At 37.8% G+C, this 17531-nt stretch overlaps 2 protein-coding genes across 2 annotated transcripts in view; one reads left to right on the top strand and one right to left on the bottom strand.

Annotated features, from left to right (window-relative positions):
- LOC135473242 (laminin-like protein epi-1) overlaps positions 1-14550 on the top strand; it is a 73016-nt gene extending 58466 nt beyond the window's left edge. The window contains exons 48-55 of the mRNA XM_064753087.1: positions 319-573; positions 1961-2168; positions 3897-4067; positions 5346-5434; positions 6972-7069; positions 9111-9241; positions 9595-9829; positions 11863-14550. Of these exons, the coding sequence (XP_064609157.1) occupies positions 319-573; positions 1961-2168; positions 3897-4067; positions 5346-5434; positions 6972-7069; positions 9111-9241; positions 9595-9829; positions 11863-12023 (1348 nt within the window). The 3' untranslated portion in view covers positions 12024-14550. The remainder of the gene's footprint in view (positions 1-318; positions 574-1960; positions 2169-3896; positions 4068-5345; positions 5435-6971; positions 7070-9110; positions 9242-9594; positions 9830-11862) is intronic.
- A 37-nt stretch (positions 14551-14587) lies between these two features.
- LOC135473988 (molybdopterin synthase catalytic subunit-like) lies at positions 14588-17529 on the bottom strand. The gene is made up of 4 exons (XM_064753962.1): positions 17259-17529; positions 16579-16729; positions 15904-16027; positions 14588-15185 (listed from the first exon to the last, which is right to left on the bottom strand). Exons 1-4 carry the CDS (start codon positions 17353-17355, stop codon positions 15123-15125), a joined length of 435 nt encoding a protein of 144 aa, XP_064610032.1. The 5' UTR covers positions 17356-17529; the 3' UTR covers positions 14588-15122.
- Between the last annotated feature and the right edge of the window lie 2 nt (positions 17530-17531).

The following is a 17531-nucleotide window of genomic DNA, read 5'->3' as shown; positions in this document are numbered from 1 at the left end:
CTGGCTTCCTATCCAGCTGTAAGTGAGAAGGCCTTCCAGCAACCTATGGATGGTCGTGGGTTTTCCCCAGGTTCTGCTCAGTTTCCTCAAACCATAATGTTGGTCGGCGTCGTTTAAGTGAAAATATTCTTGCGTAAAATTCCAATCAGATGAATCAAATACAAACAACCATACTGTTTCAATTTTATATTTGTCCTGATATGGTCAAGATTCATTTATTCTCCATGTGGACTTTTCAGGTAAATTGGTGCATAATTTTTTTGTTAGTGATTAAAAGTTTCCTGAACTGGCTACATTCATAGCTGATCTGCTCCACAGCAACGTGATTCTTGTGAACCCAAATCAGTACACTGGTCACCAGGAGGTTTCCTTAGCAGGAATCCCTAAACCTCGCGTCACCCCAATCCCTCCTCCGTACGACATCCCTGAGGGCGAACCTGTATCCTGTCTGAGCCCTGCACCTCGTGGCCAATACTCAGATGAAGGGGTGCGCTTTGGAGATACGATGGTCAGCTTCCAGAAACATCAGCTGATGCCAGATCAGATTAGTGAGCTCTCTGGAGATTTAGGGAGGTAAAACTAATTTTCAGATTTGTATTTTTTTGTTTTGGCTGTGATTAGACAGCTATGTATAGAGCTGGTTGTTCAGTCAGACAGTCAGTCAGGTTTTTGACATCATATCTTTTAACATAGGCTTCCCGTCTTTTAACATGGGATCCCAGTCTTTTAACATGTGACCCCCATCCTTTAACATGTGATCCCCATCTTTTAACGTGGACCTCCCATGTGAACGTGAACACAGACCACAGGACAGTACAAACCAGTTTGTGGAACCTGGCATGACTGCCACTGACCACCAAAAATTTGACATAAACAACTGTACACAGCTTAACTTTGCTTAGCTGCTTGTGATACTCTTTTCACATAAATATATAAGAAATTTACAGTAAATTTAAAATACTGAATAGGCGAAACCTGTCTTAAAAGTATCGGCTTGATTTAGGTGTAAGTGTATACTTCCCACCAGCATGGCTTGTATAACTATTGTAAGTTTTCAAACTTTTCAAACACTAAAGTACTTTTTTCAGTGGAATTTATGCATACAGTTGTTACGAAATTGATGCCAAAATTAACTTTATTGTGTCATGAAAGATGCAGGCCTCACAGAACCATGCAAATTATTTCTCTACATCTGATAATTCTCTCAGACTGTTTCAAAATGTTGGTTGCAGAGGCAGTTGAGAAGGTTGAAGAATTAGGGTACATTTAATATATACATGATAAATACATGATATAACTTCTGGTCAGACATTCTGGAATCCTATAATTTTATATCATGTCAATGTAATACATTATAGTCATGTATACAGTCAGTGTTAATATACTCTATAGTACAATGTATCCATAGTAACACACCCTGTATTTGTTTCGCCACAATATAGCTGAAATATTGTCTATGTGGCATTAGCCCATAATCATTCAGTCTTTCCATATTTGCTTTTTGATTTAAATATGCATACTGTACTGTGCACGTTTGTTGTATTGTGCACATTTGCTACATTGTGAACATTTTGAGCTCATGCATTGCTACACACCATTGGATAAGGTGAAAAAATCAATCAAGAGTACACACCCCTGCCAATGTTGAAAGTACATTTTCCTGCTTCTCAGACAAAGAAAATGTACTCCCTATTATTTTGTATATATTATAGGTGTATTATATTCTCTTTCATAAGTCGTTGTTGAAGACAATCCATTTTACCACAAAAACTAGACAGACTGTTGCTTGGTCAGTCTGTGCAAGAAATTTCATGCAATTTCGTGCGTAAGATTTCTAGTATAGATGTGGACAGACAGTCAAGCAAAGGCTGGCAAAAAAAGAAAAAAAATACTATTCACTGTGAGATGACAACCCCTGTTACTCACTCACTCTCTTTTTTTCTTTCCCTTTTTTGTTCAGCTTTGTGCTGTCGTTGCAATTCCGATCCTTTGCTTCGGACGGCATCTTGTTCTACGTGGCTGACCGACTGGTGGACCCGGTGTACTGGTTTGCAGTGTACTTGAATGATGGCTATGTGACTGTGTCAATGTCCACTAGCACCAACAACCCTGCTACTGCCAGACTCACCTCTGTCTTGCCCCAGTACAGTAATGGGCAATGGTGGGAGGTAAGATCACATGATGAGATCTGAAGCAAACCGTTAATATGGTGGCAGTTATAGTGTTTTTTATTTGTATGATTTACACAAGTACAGCTCACCATTGACCTACACATGTACAGTTTACCATTGACCTACGCATGTACAGCTTACCATTGACCTACACATGTACAGCTTACCATTGACCTGCATGTGTACAGCTCACCATAGACCTACACATGTACAGCTTACCATTGACCTACACATATACAGCTCACCATTGACCTACACATGTACAGCTTACCATTGACCTACATATGTACAGCTCGCCATTGAGCTACACGTGTACAGCTTACCATTGACCTACACATGTACAGCTCACCATTGACATACACATCTACAGCTCGCTATTGAGCTACACATGTACAGTTCGCCACTGAGCTGCACATGTACAGTTCGCCATCAAGCTACACTTGTACAGCTCACCATTGAGCTACACATACAGCTCACCATTAACCTACACATGTAGATCACTATTGAGCTACACATGTACAGTTCACCACTGAGCTACACATGTACAGCTCGCCATTGACCTACACATGTAGCTCACCATTGACCTACACATGTACAGCTTACCATTGACGTACACATGTACAGCTTACCATTGACCTACCCATGTACAGCTCACCATTGACATACACATCTACAGCTCGCCATTGAGCTACACATGTACAGCTCACCATTGAGCTACACATGTACAGCTCACCATTGAGCTACATATGTATAGCTTACCATAGACCTACACTTGTACAGCTCGCCATAGACCTACACATGTACAGCTTGCCATTGACCTACACAAGTACAGCTTGCCATTGACCTGCACATGTACAGCTTACCATTAACCTACACATGTACAGCTCACCATTGACATACACATCTACAGCTCGCCATTGAGCTACACATGTACAGTTCGCCATTGAGCTACATATGTACAGCTCGCCATTGAGCTACACATGTACAGCTTACCATAGACCTACACTTGTACAGCTCGCCATAGACCTACACATGTACAGCTCACCATTGACCGACACATGTACAACTCACCATTGACCTACACATGTACAGCTCACCACTGAGCTAAACATGTAGCTCACCATTGAGTTACACATGTAGCTCTCCACTGAGCTAGACATGTAGCTCACCATTGAGTTACACATGTAGTTCACCATTGAGCTAGACATATACAGCTCACCATTGAGTTACACATGTAGCTCATCATTGATCTACAGGTAAAGCTCACCATTGAGCTAGACATGTACAGCTCACCATTGAGCTACACATGTAGCTCACCATTGATCTACACATGTAAAGCTCACCGTTGAGCTACACGTGTAGCTCACCATTGATCAATACATGATGTAGCATGGCGAGCTACACATATTTATTTATTAATTTAGTTATTTGATTGGAGTTTTATGTTCAAGTGTACTCAAGAATATTTCATTTATACCATGGCAGCATGCAGTATGGTTTGAGGAATCAGAGCAATGCCCGGAGGATACCCACGACCATCTGCAGGCTGCTAGCAGCCATTGCCACTATATGACCAGAGAAGAAGCCAGGATGAGCTGGGCTTGAACTCAGAGTGACCGCATTGGTGAGAGGCTCGAAACCAGGTCATTGTGCTGCTCTGGCACACCAACAACTACACTACAGGGGCTCCTTGTAATCCCATCTGTGATTGCTGGCTGTTTGTAGGTGGACATTTTACGTATCAACGATTTCCTTGCCATTGTTGTGACTGATGATCAGGACTACAAAAACAACAATGAGAACTCTTCTGTCAATTCTGTCTTACCGTTCACAACCCCTGTGTATATTGGTGGACTGGATAGCAAGGTTTCCGGACAGATTCTTCCAGCTATTGAGGTACGTAAGCTGTTATAACACACAGGAATATGTCTCAGACCAACCCCCTTTGTATCACTGTGAGCAGACTCTCAGACGTAGTATTTCTGAGTTAAAACCACCATTTCAGCTAATGACGATCCATTTTAGTGAACCATACAAGATCATGAATCGCATAGAAATTAAAACATGGCTGTATCTGGAGCCATTTTATTACCGAAAAACATTTAGGCACTCAAACCAATCAAGCTGTATTAAAATTAACAGATAAATTGAACAAAAATATGATTTTGATATGACTTCTTGACAACAACGTCACCTTTAATTTTTTTTCTAGATATGGTCCTGCAAAACCTTTGGAAAATTTTGTGATGTAGTGGAAAGCAATAGAAGATTCCAGAAGTACAAATAAGCAAAGAATAAAACTTTTCATATGCAAAAAGTAATCTTCATAGACACCTGCTGTTTTGTGCGAAATGATGATGTAGTAAAATGAAATAAAGTATTTATATTATAATTTGTGAAAGCCTGTTGTACAGACATATTCAGATTTTACTGTTATTTATGACATTTACAATTTAATACAAATATTTTTCTTTTGTCGCTGATAAAGTAAATAATGGAAAGACTGTATTGTTCAGTACACTCTTAAGTTTGTCCACCTTTCTTCTGGAAAAAGGTGGAAACCATATTAAACACATATGTATTACTGATGGTGTTGTCAGTATCCTAATGTTTGTATTGCACTTCAGATCATAGCACTAATATTTCATATCCTCCATCTTTTGTTAAAGATTTTGCTAATAAGTGTTTTTGATTTGTTCTGTCAGGAGAAATGGATGCATCTCTATTAATTTATTTGAATGTAAATTTGTTGTTAATATCAAAGACACATGCATTTAATCTGAGTTATGATGATATTTATGAATATATTAAAAAATATAAATATGATCAATACCTAGGCTGCAAACATTTGTTAGCTAATAAGAGAAAAATCCTAGTTCAAATATTGAATATTAAACACACGTGACATCCTCATTTATGCAAAGACAATATATACCAAGAAGTGGTTGCAAATACCTACCATATAAAAAGTAGTTTCAGGTGTCGTCTTCTCATTACAGAAAAATAGAAAAAAATATTGAAGATCCCATTTACTACCAACTTTTTGTACTCTGTACTGTTGTACTCTTTATTCATCTGAACATTATCTAATTTTTATGTTTTCTCCACGTTTGAACAGATGCATATATGAACAGCGATACAAGTCTTACATCTTGATATGGATGTTGATTTCAGATCGGGAAGGTGCCATTGATCGGTTGTGTCAGGAGAGTGGAGATCACACCCCCTGCAGATCGCATGCCCCCATTCCTTCTGGATTTACAGTATGTGGACACTGCAATATCTGACAGAGGCACAATCTCTATATAGTTGGTTCAGAAATTCAGCATAAGCTAATTTTAATACAATTGTGTGTGGAGGGGAATGTCCCAGTAAGGTTCCATTCCTTAAAATTAATCGGCATGCTAAACGACACAGATTTGTCACCTGTATTCTTACCCTAGGCAGTCCAGACCTGTGGCAAAAGTAATGTAGTTGCTTGACGTTATAGGTGGGTTTTAAGATAGGTGTAACTCCTCTACAGTGTAAATCAAGTGAAGCCTTTACCATTTATAAGTTTACACACATGTTAGGTATTGTTTAGGGTCTTGTTTCCAAGTCATGGCTTCAAGTAACTGTGGGACTGTTTCAGTGACACAGTTGTTAATGTTCCCTAAAAGTTGGGTTTGATATTGGATCAAACCCTGGTCGGGTCATACAGGAGACTTCAAAAATGGTACTTGTTGCTGCCTGACCTGGCGCTCGACGCTGACAGGTTAGAGCAAGGAAACAAGACTGCTTGGTACGGTTGCAGTGTAATGTGATTGGGTGAGGTGTCATGTCTGGTGTCTTCAGTATGATACATCGCACTTCAGTGGCGTCAGCATTTTGACATTTATTCAAGTAACTGTGATCAGTGCCAAGATTGTGTGCAGCAAAAATATAAATTTTCAGGTGACACATTTTGCTTGATTCTAATTGATTCACCCACCTAAATAGGGCACCTTAAGAGGTTTTTGTGAAGACTGCATAATTTGGTATCAGAAAAACTGTTTAAGTGTTGGTTTCAGATGTAGCATTTCAAGGACTTTATCTGCTTCAGACAGTGCACTTTTGGATTCCAATATTTAGGTGAAATACAATACTTAAAAAGCACAAGATCTTTGCAAGATGTTTATTCAGCTATTTCCTGATGGCATTATTCTGTAAGTTTGTGTGCAAAAACTAATTAAAAAGTTGCTTTAACCACACACTGACTGTTGCTCTTTCATATATGAATAGATCAAGGAAATAGGTTATATTTAATGTCTTAAAATTGTGTTCAATTTTGCATATCATTATGATTTAGCATGTATCATATAACCACAAAATCAGCAACCTATTTCTTACCAAAGTAACTAATAACCCTGCTGTATCATTGGTAAAAAAATCATTTGAATTTTTTATATAACTTAAAAATAAATATATTAATTAAATGATTTGTTTAACCAGCTACCCGCACTTCGGTACACATCTCACACAGCATTTTGATTAGCTGGAGAAAACATTTCATTCCATTCCAATAATTTATTTTTTTTTAGTTTTATCTTGGTTTTTGATTTATAATATATGCTTGATCATATATTGGAAGGTCTGTCAACAACTCGCAACAGATGGTCATGGGTTTTTTCTGGGCTCTGCCCAGTTTTCTCTCATCATAATGCTGGCTGCCATTGTATGTAAAAAAGCCTTGAGTATGGCATAAAACACCAATCAAACAAATAAATAAATAGATCATATGAATGGTTAGTACACCTACCTATGTGTGTTCATCGTCACCAGGAACCCACAAGAGACAGGTGGCACCTCCAAATGCTTCAGTAACGCCGTCTCGGGGGTGAGAATGTCAGGGCATTCATCTCATCTGTACATCACAACAGGTAAGTTCATCGGTTGTTGGGAATTTACAGCGACCACACTGAGTAAAGGAAAAACATTCCTAGTCTAACTAATAAAATAGCACCTGTTGAATGGCAGTGGTTTAAGCTTAGTACCTTGGCTCCCTGCACTTGTCCACCAGACCTTCATGGTATAAATGAAAAACTTCTTGAGCATAAACAAGTAAAACAAAAATAAATGAGAAATAAATAGATTAATAAATAAATAAATTGAAAAACTTCTTAAATACAGCATTCACAACAAAGGGAAATAACAAATAAATAAACAATGAAGCAAATAAACGTCAAATGAAAGAGTCTTGTACATCAAGTTGATCAGTTGGTTTGGATGCAGCCTTAAGTCAGCAGATTTGTCATGTAACTATGGTAACTGGATAGGTGTGTTGGTTTTGTCTGCTTCTTATCCGATCTCCTCCATCCATGATTGATGAATCTTACCGCTGTACATAAATATTCTGCAGTATGATATTGTAACAAAGTTACACAAAGTTATTTTTCATCATATTTGAACATTATATAAATGGTTACCTATTGTTATCCGATTGTCGTGAAGACTGTCATTAATTTTCAATTCTAGAACTTCTTGTAAGCTGAGAATTCTGAATATTATTTTTGGTGATTGTTGTATTATTTCATGACGTTGTAATGTGAAGTTTGATGGTTATTACCTCCCAGGTAGTTGGAATGTGTTCAGTGCTCATAAGATATCAGCAAAAAAAGACAAAATATTTTGTTTTGCTGAAAATTTCAAATCACTTTAAAATTATTTCTGATGTAACAAGGTCAAAACTTTGCTTGGCAGTATAAATTCTGGTTAAGTTATTGTAATTTCAGCTAAAATAACGGAAAGGAACATATTAAATTTAATGATTAAAATTATGACTTACGTCTAAGGGGCCTGGGGAGCATGCAGTTTCTGGGAAACATTGCGGGGACCATCCAGTGTTCGGTACAATGCTTAATCCACTGTGCATTGACAACCAGATTGTAGCCAGCCTGAGGACTCTCAAATCATATTGATTCAGTGATCATTGATCGGTGATCATTCAGTTTGGAGTTTGGCAAGCTAGTTTTAGGGACCATTCAGTTTCTGGCGATTGGTTAGGGAACCAGGCAGTTTCTGCACAGTTACTTCGGTGTGAATTTAATGCTGAACTGAGGCTAGCATTAAGGATCATTGCATCGTTGTTAGGCTGGACTCAGTGTATAAGTGACAATCATCAGTTTGGGATTGGATCCTGAACATTGGCTATTAGCAGTTCATAAGGGACTTGAGGTTACTAAACTAAAACACAAGAGGATTTACAGAACTGAACTTTTGCTCATAACTCATAAACTAACCTATAATACTGTCGAGCACTTTTAATGTATCATCTAAACCATAGGGATCCATAGCAATGTGTATGTGTTGAACATGGAAGTTGTTTTTCATATTAGAATAAATTCACCATTCAAGTTTCCAGCTGAAACCCTGTATGGACCTTGCTTCTTAATAGTTGGTATACCCAAAGGAATTCTAACCAACATATGGCAGTGTCACCAACTACTGGAAGATTTTGAGTAATCAATGAGTGTAATTATCTCGCTCAGATTATACAAATCAACAAGATCATAACCATCTGCATTCAGAGAATCGTTCAGTTCTCTGTCATATGGTTTCTGGCAGTTTGCTTGTCTATAGAGATCCATTAGAGTTTCTCAAGAAACGGCTGTAATCCAGCAGTATTTGATTATTCCTGGTTTCCCACATATATGAGTAATACAAATATCCGCTATAATATAATGAAATAAATGTGAAGAAAATAAACCATTACTTCTATATTACTATGAATAATTCAAAGAGTGAAGTACGCTATGGAATGTCCGTCGGTGACTTGGTCACTTTAGTACCCCTGACCCTTGGTTGCCATCCAACCAAAAATTAAACTGATTGCCATGATATCAGTGGAAAATTGTTGAGTGACTGTGGCTTTTAACACCCGTGGATCAGTCCATCATTTATCTTGTTTCATTTTCAAAATAGGATCGAGCTACAGCTTCATGGTGCCCTTTAAGTTCAGCGTGACGATTCGCACAGTGGTTCAGAGCGCTAACCTTTTCACCATTTACCAGTCTGCAGATCGATTCGTTGTCTTGGACATTGACCAGGGACAGGTCAGTTTTTTTTGCACAATAAGCTCATGTATATTTGAAAAATATTTTCCCCCTCAGGAGGGTGCCCAGACTGGCTTGTTGTTAAGCTAATATTTTTGTTCTGGCTGCAGACAATGGCTTCCTGGCCAATGAAGTCGCAGAATTCCAGGCTTCTGCGGGTGAATGGAGTTTTGCCAGTAAAATATATTTCATTGAATGATTTGCATTTACTATTGATACTGCTCTTTTTTTTTTGGCTACAATGATTATCACAGCATATGTTTACATGTGAATCAAGCTGTTATCAATAATTGGGAAATGTTGACAACACATTTTAATACATATGTTGTACGTGCATGTTTTCTTCCCTTCAGATTCGACTGGTGATGGGCAACTCACTGGACATGCAGTTGCCTTTCATCTTGAGTGATCAGCAAACTTCTAATCCTTACACCTTGTGCAACAATGAGCCTCACACGATCAGCGTAGAGATAACAAGTGAGGATGCACGGCTCAAGGTGGACAACACCAAGATACAGGTGGCCAAATTCCAGACAGGTTTTACACCTGTCACCATCACAGGCTTTTTCTCTGTCGGTGGAGTGCCATGTGAGTATAGTCGATGACTTACCAGATTGATCAAGGTTTACAGTTGCCAGCCACTAGCATATCCATCACACCACTAGCATTCCACTAGCATAACACTAGCACATGTCTAACATTCCACTGGCTGGCACCTAGCACACCACTAGCACTTGTCTAGTCTTCCACTGGGAGACATCTAGCACACCACTAGCACTTGTCTAGTCTTCCACTGGGAGACATCTAGCACACCACTAGCACGTGTCTAGCCTTCCACTGGCAGGCATCAAGCATACCACTAGCATGTGCCTAGCATACCACTAGCATGTGCCTATCATACCACTAGTACGTCTAGCATTCCACTGGCTAGTGGATTCCATACACTAGCACATGTCTAGCATATCACCAGCAGGTATCTAGCATTCCACTAGCACATGCCTGGTACTTCATTGGAAGACATCTAGCACACAACTGGCATCTGTCTAGCATACCACTGGCAGGCATGAAGCACACTGCTAGCACATTTTTAGAACGCCACTAGCAAACCACTGGTAGGCATCTAGCACACCGCTAGCACATAGCGGTATATACACATATGTATATAGACTTCCACTGGCAGGCATGTAACACACGACTTTCACTACAAGGCATCTCGCACATCACTAGCAGGCATTTCACATACCTATGGGTCATTTCGCCATGCTTGGCGTGCTAACCCCCTCGGCCATGGAAACCCCATGTTTGGATACTAAGAGTTGTCTTAGATTTGCTTGACCAAATTGAAAATTAACCTTTGATTTCAATTGTATGTTCAGAAATAATACTACAAGTAAGACTAAATCAGACTATGTCTAAGATAGTTTTGTGATCCTGGAGCCAGGGCTTTAGTGGCAAGAAGTATGTGAAGTTCTAGAGAGACCCACATGTGTCGAAACCAAATGGAGGGAATGTAGGTCATCGCCCCATCGCACATACTTAACAAGGACAGTCACAAAACACTATTATTATCCCTCTGTGTAGTTTCCTTGTATCTGATTGGTCAATTGCCCTCCGACTAGGACTCATATCTGGTGCTTAATGCACCCAGTGTGGCAAAAACCTCGTTTTCACGTGCCAGATACAGTAGTTATTGTGGGAGCGACATGTACTACTAGGTCTACGTCATAATAAAAATAATAAAATAATCTAAAAAGTAAAAACCTTCCTGTTATGTTGAAATCCACTGCCGGCAACATCTAGGCCTATCACCTCAGTCAACACCTGTACCTCTCCGGTGCTTTGAACTATCCTCGCGTTTAGTATAGCCTGTGTAACAACTTAATTTTGACGAAATTTATGATGATATTTTTGCTCATGACTTTGACATATAACATGTTTGATGATGTCTTATTCATCATCTACTTAGCAACAATTGATATCGTAGTTGTGAAGTAGGCTGCGGCAACATTGTTGAAAATGAGAAGTGACAACAAACGTCGCTCAGACTGTCTGTCGATGAAATAATCATACCGCTAAACTCTTAGCATTTTCGTTGTATATATTTCATCGAGTGCTGGTTGAGACTTGTTTTTTTTTTTTACAACAATAACTACCATGTAACTGTAATCACAAGTTTTCTGCTTCACATTCCTTCCCAAGTCTGCCCGACTAGAAAGTGAACAGTCTATATGGAAATGAGGATGCATGTCATAGTGTGACATGGCTGCTCATGTAAGCTGTTAATAGATGCGATTCATATCGGGTCTGTGCAAGACATCAGAGAGGAAAACACAAACAACCACCCGTTTCACACAACTGTAAAGCTTTGTACTCCCCACAACCAACCATAACTAATAATATACAGTGTACAAAGCTTTGTGAGGTGGGCCCTGTACCATACTTTACATGTTGGAAGGTTGGTGACTTACCCTGGGTTTCCTCCACCCAAAATACTGACCGCCACAAGATGTAAATATAAATGGTGTAAATTTCAGCTAAATGAAAAATTTGGGAAAATAACTTTTAAATAAAAAAAATCCTATGAATCAGTAAATAATTCTGTGTTTTTCGGTTGTCTACAGCTGAGCATACCAATGTGGAATTCCCAGTGAGAACAAGTAAGACCAGTTTTGCAGGCTGCCTGGATCGCCTCACCATCAATGGGCAGTTCACCGATCCTCAGTTTATAGAGCAGAAGTCCGGGATTTCCTATGGCTGTTTTGTACAAATGCCAGACGCATGAGTCATCAGGCTGAAAATGGTGTCAGAAGTCCTTTGTTGTTCATTTTTTCACTTCACATTTTAAGAAAATAAAAACTATCCACGTTTTTGTGTAATTCAGAAAAAGTGCATTAATTGTGGGAAGGGTGTGTTAATAGTACAACACACTTCAAGGATACATGAAACTATTTGTCTTTATTTCTTCATATACTAGTAAATGTTGTTTAGGATGTGCCTACCATATAACAGTACCAAGCTACTCAATTTTCTTTTTGAGACTCAAAATGGATCTAAACTACAATTTTCCTAAAGACCAATCCGAAAATTGAGTGGCCCATAGTGGTTAGGTCAGTGGTGATAGCTGCCAAAACAGGTGACAGAGGAAGAACCCAAATCTCAGTTACTCAGTAAATCATGCCTTACTGTAGATCTGTAGATCTATGTGTAGAAATTGAAAATTTCTGACTATTGACGGTAAATATGCATAAAATAGAAGAGTTCTCAGAGATACAATATGTGCCTTGAAAATGAATGTTTTTGTAATTGTTTTTTTTTTTTTTTTGGAATAACTTTCTTCATTTCACTTAAAATCCTCATTGTTTTAGAGTTCCTTTTCATGTGTCCTTGAGGTGAGACTAGTAGCCTCTCCCTAATACTCATCTCTCACTTATGCTTCATCTGAAAGAACTATTCCCCTGCCAGCCTGTCCAGTGGATGACTGATCTTTGAGTGAACGGGTTCAAGCTTAAAAAGCACCCATCTGAATTCTTCTGTGTTAACACATATGTGAAGCAAGATGAGACCAGCCAACTTCACCTCCCAAATTATGAGAGCAACAGGCTGTGAATAGGTTTTATTTCAGATCTACTCATTGACAAATGACTACAGGGAGTAGTCTTGCCATTCCCATACCTGCAATGGGTATGAAAACAACAGCGATAATAGTGTATACCATACTTTGGATGATCATTGTACAGTCGACAGAGTCAGAGTTAAATTCAATTCAAGTTATACTTTGCATTAACATTTCTACAAAATTACACTTTGAAGTTTCATTTTTGTCTACTTGTTTCATTATTTCACGCATATAATGTATACAAAGTTTGATAATAAAAAAATACCTGGACTTACCCCTAAAAAGTCTCATTGGAAAACATTTAAAATAAAAATTGAAATTGTCTCCTTCAAAATAATCCCCTGCAGCACCAGCCAGAGATTGCACGTCTTTTCAGCATTGGAAAACACCCCTTGATTTTTAGGGATCACACATCATACAGCTGAACTGGGATATTTAAATGAAATCAGCGACATTCATTTCATAAGTGCTACCTACATAATTTCATGTGTCTCTCTTTGAGCTATACATGCACCCCAAGTATTTTTTTAATCAAACCTCATAAATCTTTGTTGAGTTCCTTTATCACCATAGTGTGGATTGGACATTTACATTGTCAAGATTTTAGACATTCCAGTGATTCAGCGTTTGAGCCAGAGATCAGTTGTTTTTTTTTTTTTGTTTCTTTGTTTGTTTTCTATCTTTTTTATAAATTAAATATTTTGTTTTGGATTGTCACCCTTTGAGGTCTTGGTTGCACTGTATGTAATTCCACATCATCAGTGTTACATGCCTTACCCAAGATCTGTGTAGAAATTGAGCATTCAATTCAAGGGGACCTTCGGTATATCTGTATTTCCCGACATTCTACAGCCTTAATTTTTTTTTATTTTTTTAACTTTTAATTCATTTGTGTTTGACCAAATTTTAAGACCCATCATTAAACGTTGACTGAACGAAACAAATGTTTAGATTGTTTTTGTTCTATAATTGCTTCTTTTATGTTGACATACTATCAGGGTACCATTTATCATATATTGATCATTTAGTGTGTCTTTTGGATTGTCAGTCGGTCAATACAGTTGGGCAGCATCTTTATGATAAAACATTTATGCATATACTGGGTGCATGCAGTTAATATTTGCTATATTTATATTTTACCCTTCCTGCTTGCACAAAATAATTTTCAGAAAAATAACACTTTTGATCTTATTTATTTATTTATGCAGCACAACATTGTGCGTGTATGCTAGAGTGATGTAGATTTTCTCTTGAGTTCACAAGACAGTGCTATTCCCAAGCGATAGTGCAATAAGCAGAATTGTGTGCAATAAAATTTGTTCCTGCTTATAAGAGTTATTATTTGTCTTAACTGGTTCATCAGTTCAAAGGATGAAATAATTGGCAATGTGGGTTCTACTTCCACATGGCATTCGGCCTGAGAAGGTCCTGCCGCTGTTCAAAACAGTATTTAGTATCTATACATATAGTTAAACGCGTTATTACATTGTAACTTTAGTTTGGGGGCGTGATTTTGCCCCGGGTTCTGCCCTGTTTGCACCAACCATACTGCTGACCGCTTTAATCAGATCGTATAAGTGAAATATTCTTTACAATATGATCTTGTCTACATATAGCACTGATTCTTAACATTATATCATGTATAGACAAGATTTCTCTAGTACAATGTGTTAGATTTCCATTTTAGTTTCATTTTCTTGTGAATTCTTTTGACAAAAGTAATATACAAAATCACATTGTTCTGCATTTAAACATGTTTTTTTCAAACCAAAATCATATATTATTTTTGTCGAAAAACATCAAAACTTTCATATGATGGATTAAATGACATCATGATACTAGCACATAAATAATGACTGTGTGGATGGAATCTTTAAAGCAGTCATCGTTCAACAAGTGACATACATAGCGTATTATGCAGACAGATATGTGATGTGGCTAACAATGAAAGGAATAATATTTATACTCTGTTATAACATAATTAATATTCATGTACACATAACTGAACATGTTTATACCACATTCCTATAAAACTGGATTAAATCCACAGTCATATCAAAACTCATCAATCCAATATATATATATATACTGTCACAGACATGTATAAAAATGCTGTATTTCTCACTGTTCCATATATTTATATATGTACATATATCAAAACACTTGATTACAAATTAAATTCACTCTGAAATATAGCTAGTGATGAAACATTATATATTTAATACATGTAGTTCGAACTCTTGCACATAAACATATCAAAATACCCTATTTCTTCCATGAACATTCACAATTTTCCTTCCAGGAATAGGTTTCATCTTCATAAAATTCCTGAAAGACAAAAAACTCGTGGATTAAGTGGGTTTTTTTTTTTTTGGTTTTTTTTGTTAAAGTAGTAAAACAACTTCAAGAGACAGTAATGTTCCACTTGTCTCCGATGATCTGTCCAATATTGTCTCCTGTATTATGTAATTTTAAGCAACCTGTGGATGGTCATGGGTTTCCCCAGGTTCTGTCCAGTTTCTTCCCAACACAATGCTGACTACTGTTGTTTAACTGAAATATTTGGGTGTGGCATAAAACACAAATCACTATTTATTTTTTTTCCTTTTCTTTTTTTTTTATAGCTTATAGACTTACATGTAGTGTTAACATCAGAGCCCAGAATCTTTCCGTGGTTGGACGAAACCAGAATAAATAACCACATTTTGCCATGTACCTGACAAACCTCCAACCACACAGCTTAACTGGACAATGGTTTGCTGCAGCCAGTCCAAAACCTATATGTATAAAAGGTTCTTGCTCAGTTGGTTAGCACGCTAGCGCAGCGTAATAACCCTGGAGCTGCTCACCAATGCGGTTGCTGTGAGTTCAAGTCCATCTCATGCTGGCTTCCTTTCTGGCCTTACGTGAGAATGTCTGTCAGCAATCTGCGGATGGTCGTGGGTTTCCGCCCACCATAATGCTGGCCGCTGTCGTATAAGTGAAATATTCTTGAGTTCGACCTAAAAGATCAATCAAATAAATAAATAAATATAAAGGTTCTTACTTTTTTCCATACTGGCACCTGTGCTTTTAATGTATCAATGGCATAATGAACAGCCTCAAGTGACTCCTTCCTGTGTGGAGCAGACACTGCGACAATCACACTACCTTCACACACAGGAACTTCCCTGGAAAAAACAAATTCAACACCAAATACATATATATATTTACCATAAACGATTATTCATTATTATGTATGTACATCGATGAAGAAAACCCTAAGTCATTAATGGCACTTGAGATTTTTGTGCCACAAGGCATTTTTTAAATGAACGTCATAAAAACCTTGAACAAATTTTCACCTTTAAGAAAAGGAGACTAGATTGAGAAATGGCCTAGATGGCATAGTCTCACAACTTTGTAAAAAAATTAGACTTGCTTCTTTATTTAAAATCTTCACGTTTTGGTTTTTCATTAAAGGTAAAAACAGCCCTGCAATATCATGTAAAAAATGTTGAGCAACCGATGTTGACATTAATTTACTGATCACTTATCTCGCTGTATTTTGAGCTTTCTTCTCTTCCATCTTTTGGAATAAAAGGACAGATCACTTATCTCTTAAAATTCACCGTGACTGTATAGAACTGGCACGAGAGAGTGTTCTCAATACTGAATATGACACAACAAACAATACCTTTTCAATGGTAAAATCTGCTTTTCTATGTGATCATGTACATACCCAATCCTATGTAGAATGACAATATTCTCAACATCCCATTTATTCCTGATTTGTCGGCAGATTTTTAACATCTCTTGTTCAGCCATTGGAGCATAGCATTCGTACTCCAGTCGGGTTACTTTTTTACCCTCAAAGTTGTCACGAGTTGTTCCTGGAGAGATGAAGGAAATGCACGTCATATACTTTATGTTAAACTACTTACCACTTAAGTACCATATAAACACTTTTCTTCTTACCTTTTGATTGCATTTTACATCCATAAAATATTTTCCTCCAAAATAATCCAACCGTCTCTAATTTATAAAATTGTGGGCATTTAAAACTTAAAAGAGGCCTGGCTGGTTGACATGGTAATATTTATTTACTTATTTGTTTCACTTGTGTTTTACGCCGTACTCAAGAATATTTCGCTTATACGATGGCGGTCAGCATTACGGTGGGAGGAAACCAGGCAGAGCCCGGTGGAAACTCATAACCATCCGCAGGTTGTTGGCAGACCTCCCACGTATGGGACATGGTAATGAAGCTCTGTCTGGTTTCAATATCTGTCCCTTAATCTTGTGCTGAGGTCCTTGTTTTCAAATCCAGTTCTCGCTATGTTTTTGATTTTTTCATCAAACAGACTGTATGAAAAAAAAAATCCGGGAAAAAACTTGTAGGTGACAAACCCTGTTCCTTACCCATGAACACAGAGATGGCCCCTGAGGTAGGTGAGGTAACCAGTAATGTGACTTCATCCATACTCAGTTTGTCCTCAGTAATCTTCACGTGGTCCATTTTAATTCACTTGACTAGATCCAGTTTAATATCGTAGATGAGATCAGTTCCACTCTCTGCTACAAAATCACTTTCGTTTCAAAAAAAAAAGTCTTCAGAAACACTGATTGTTGATTCTGTCTCCTGTTACCTTGCTCGGAGCAGTGAAAGTCTTTTTCTATCAGTGATTGGTGGGA

Source organism: Liolophura sinensis, chromosome 8, assembly GCF_032854445.1.
Source record: "Liolophura sinensis isolate JHLJ2023 chromosome 8, CUHK_Ljap_v2, whole genome shotgun sequence".
Lineage (NCBI taxonomy): Eukaryota > Metazoa > Mollusca > Polyplacophora > Chitonida > Chitonidae > Liolophura > Liolophura sinensis.
Note: the sequence above shows the minus strand (reverse complement) of the source record. Positions and strands in the feature narration are given on the sequence as shown.